General features: G+C 54.6%; 1 protein-coding gene across 1 annotated transcript in view; it reads right to left on the bottom strand.

The window, feature by feature from the left end:
* The window catches only part of LOC119589380 (cubilin-like), a 70,980-nt gene that overhangs the window by 30,486 nt on the left and 40,278 nt on the right, over positions 1-216 (bottom strand). Inside the window, exon 40 of the mRNA XM_037937998.1 lies at positions 6-190. Coding sequence (XP_037793926.1) covers positions 6-190 — 185 coding nt within the window. The remainder of the gene's footprint in view (positions 1-5; positions 191-216) is intronic.

Below are 216 nucleotides of genomic sequence, written 5' to 3'. Positions count from 1 at the left end.
CTCACCAGCAGGTAATCTCCGCCACAAACCGGCGTTGTGTTCGTCACCTTGAAATAATCAAACTCGAGCCTGATGGTCCTTCCAAAGCCGACTCTTATGTGCCAGTCACAACGCAGTCCATTTCCATAGTCCTCCGGGTAATTAGGCGTGGCGATAACTCCTTCAGGGCCGTGTAGGTAGCCTCCGCATACTGGGTGGGAGACGGAGGAGGCTGTG

Source organism: Penaeus monodon, chromosome 25 (assembly GCF_015228065.2).
Source record: "Penaeus monodon isolate SGIC_2016 chromosome 25, NSTDA_Pmon_1, whole genome shotgun sequence".
Classification (NCBI taxonomy): Eukaryota; Metazoa; Arthropoda; class Malacostraca; order Decapoda; family Penaeidae; genus Penaeus; species Penaeus monodon.
The sequence above is the reverse complement of the archived record's forward strand: the minus strand, read 5'-3'. Positions and strand labels throughout refer to the sequence as shown.